The 2452-nt window shown below is 33.0% G+C and overlaps 1 protein-coding gene across 3 annotated transcripts in view; it reads right to left on the bottom strand.

Moving 5' to 3' along the window:
* The window catches only part of LOC106473852 (charged multivesicular body protein 1b-like), a 27569-nt gene that overhangs the window by 11289 nt on the left and 13828 nt on the right, over positions 1–2452 (bottom strand). For all 3 annotated transcript variants that reach the window (XM_013934537.2, XM_022402234.1, XM_022402235.1), the window contains one exon: positions 1735–1886. In XM_013934537.2, coding sequence (XP_013789991.1) covers positions 1735–1886 — 152 coding nt within the window. The remainder of the gene's footprint in view (positions 1–1734; positions 1887–2452) is intronic.

Raw genomic sequence — 2452 nt, forward strand, 5'->3', positions numbered from 1 at the left:
AGATACTTTGTATGGTGGTGAAGTTCAGTACCCTCCAATACCTAAGGACCTGTTTATCGAACTGATGAATACCGTGACATGTTCCGTGGAATTCAACTTTAATGATATCATGTATCAACAGATTGATGGAGTCACCATGGGTTCTCCTCTTGGACCTGCCTTATCCAATATTTTCGTTGGTTTCCATGGAAAAAAACTATTCAACAAAGTTACCAGACCTGCTGTTTACTTCCACTATGTAGACGACACACTTGCCATTTTTAAAACTGAACCGGAATGCGAGTGTTTCTTACAAGACCTAAACTCGTTGCACTCGGCTCTCAAATTTACTTCTGAAAAGGAACAACATAGCTCTTTATCGTTCCTAAACGTCTTAGTTGAAAAGGATGACTTTTGTTTTCTCACCAGTATATACAGAAAACCTACCTTTATAGGAAAATACACATGATGTGATTCTTTCAGTCCTAAAAGTCGCAAAACAAACCTTATTGCTACTTTAGTCCATTGGGCTCTAGTTATCTGTTCAAAATCGTAAAGATGCAATATCTACCACACAGAAAAGTATGGTTATTTATGAATTCTCGTACCACTGCGAATGTTGGTACGTAGGTTGCACTTCACAAAGATTTCAGGATAGAATTAAACAACATGTACCCACATCCATAAGAAATAAGAGTGTGAAAGAAAAGAATTTACCATGTCGCTCTTGTAAAACAAAAGTTCTACCACCAAAATGTGAATCAGCGATTGGCCAGGATTTACTAGTGAACCCGACTTGTGCTGACAACTAAACGGATAGCAGGTTTAAAATTATTGCAAATGGTTTGTCAACCTTTCATCTCTATATTTTGGAAGCCACCTTTATTAAAACACATAAACCTGTCCTTTGCCGCCAAAAAGAATTCCTATACAATCTACACATCCTTCAGTAGGTCTGTGACATATCCTGATTGGCTTAAGGCTATGCCAATCAGTGATTGTTTTACTGGCTTACGTTGATCTAACTCATTTTATAAGCTGTACTATTTCCTATAGATCATCTTCCAGACGGTTCTGCTATGATTAGTGTCTGGCAAAAAGCTCTTTGCAACCTCTCAACCAAAAATTGGTCCAGTTATCAATGGTATTTTCAAGTTTTGAACAACTAGACTTTCAAGATCTACATATCTACATGTGCCAATGTTTCAGTTTATCAACATTATATTTTAAGATCTGTGCAAGAACTCAGCTAACAGATGTTCCCGCATATAAAAGCTATCTTGAAATAAATTTATAATAAAATAGTTAAATTAAATTTTGAATGTAATTTTGTAAACACTTGTATATATCAACCCATAAACTGAGGATCAAAAGGTAGGTTTCGAGTCAAACATTATGAGGTAGAATTCAAGTCAGACTTGAAGAGGGAGAGATTTCGACTTTAAATCAATATATTTGATAGTTGTGAGTAATCTAAGAAGAATTGTTAATTCATATTTTTTATCCATTATTAGGTAACTTTGACGTTCATTACTTTGAAAAGCATTTCATGATTATTTCAGTGATACGAAATGTAACTACATTTTTTTAGGGATAAGATATCATATAATACCAACTTGAATCTGGCATTAAACCTTAAAGATTAAAGAACAAGGAAATATTTTTTGTGACAAATAATTTAACATTTTAAAAGTTTTTGGTTATGAAAATAACAACAATAATTATTTAGAAAAGGCTTTTCATTTGATGTCTCACCCAGCTTCATCTGCCACTTGCTGCATAAGTCCTTCGACTTCATTCTGTGGTACAGTAACTGTTGTAGTGGAACTCATACTGTTTTCCATGTAAGAAGATTGGACATCTAAGTCTTCAAACTGTTTCTCAAACTTGTCCATCAGAGCTGACATCTGTTTGTTGTGAGCAACAAACAAGTATTGGCAAGTTAATTTGTACAAAAAACATCACATTTTACAGGTTCTGCTTTGTTTTATAAATCCCGTAAATATGTTAGTTGTAACTGAGAATCCTAAATTCAAGAAATAAATCAAACTACTTTTGTTTTGTATGCTCTAATTAGAAAACAAATTCAAGTTTCAAAATTCAAACAAGTTATTACTCTTCATATTTGTTGAATTCATACCGGATAAAACCAAATTATTTGTTAAGAAACAAATAAAAACCTTCATCTTAAAATTCACAGAACATAAAAAAAAGCTAACTCATTTACATCACATAATAGAGGCCTTAGTTATGACAAACAAAGGACACATTTTGATGTAAAATAGCATGATTTTAATGTTAGTTCACACCAGGTAATAATTGCCATAGTTATGACAAACAAAGGACACATTTTGATGTAAAATAGCATGATTTTAATGTTAGTTCACACCAGGAAATAATGGCCATAGTTATGACAAACAAAGGACACATTTTGATGTAAAATAGCATGATTTTAATGTTAGTTCACACCAGG

Source organism: Limulus polyphemus, unplaced genomic scaffold (assembly GCF_000517525.1).
Source record: "Limulus polyphemus unplaced genomic scaffold, Limulus_polyphemus-2.1.2 Scaffold6557, whole genome shotgun sequence".
Lineage (NCBI taxonomy): Eukaryota > Metazoa > Arthropoda > Merostomata > Xiphosura > Limulidae > Limulus > Limulus polyphemus.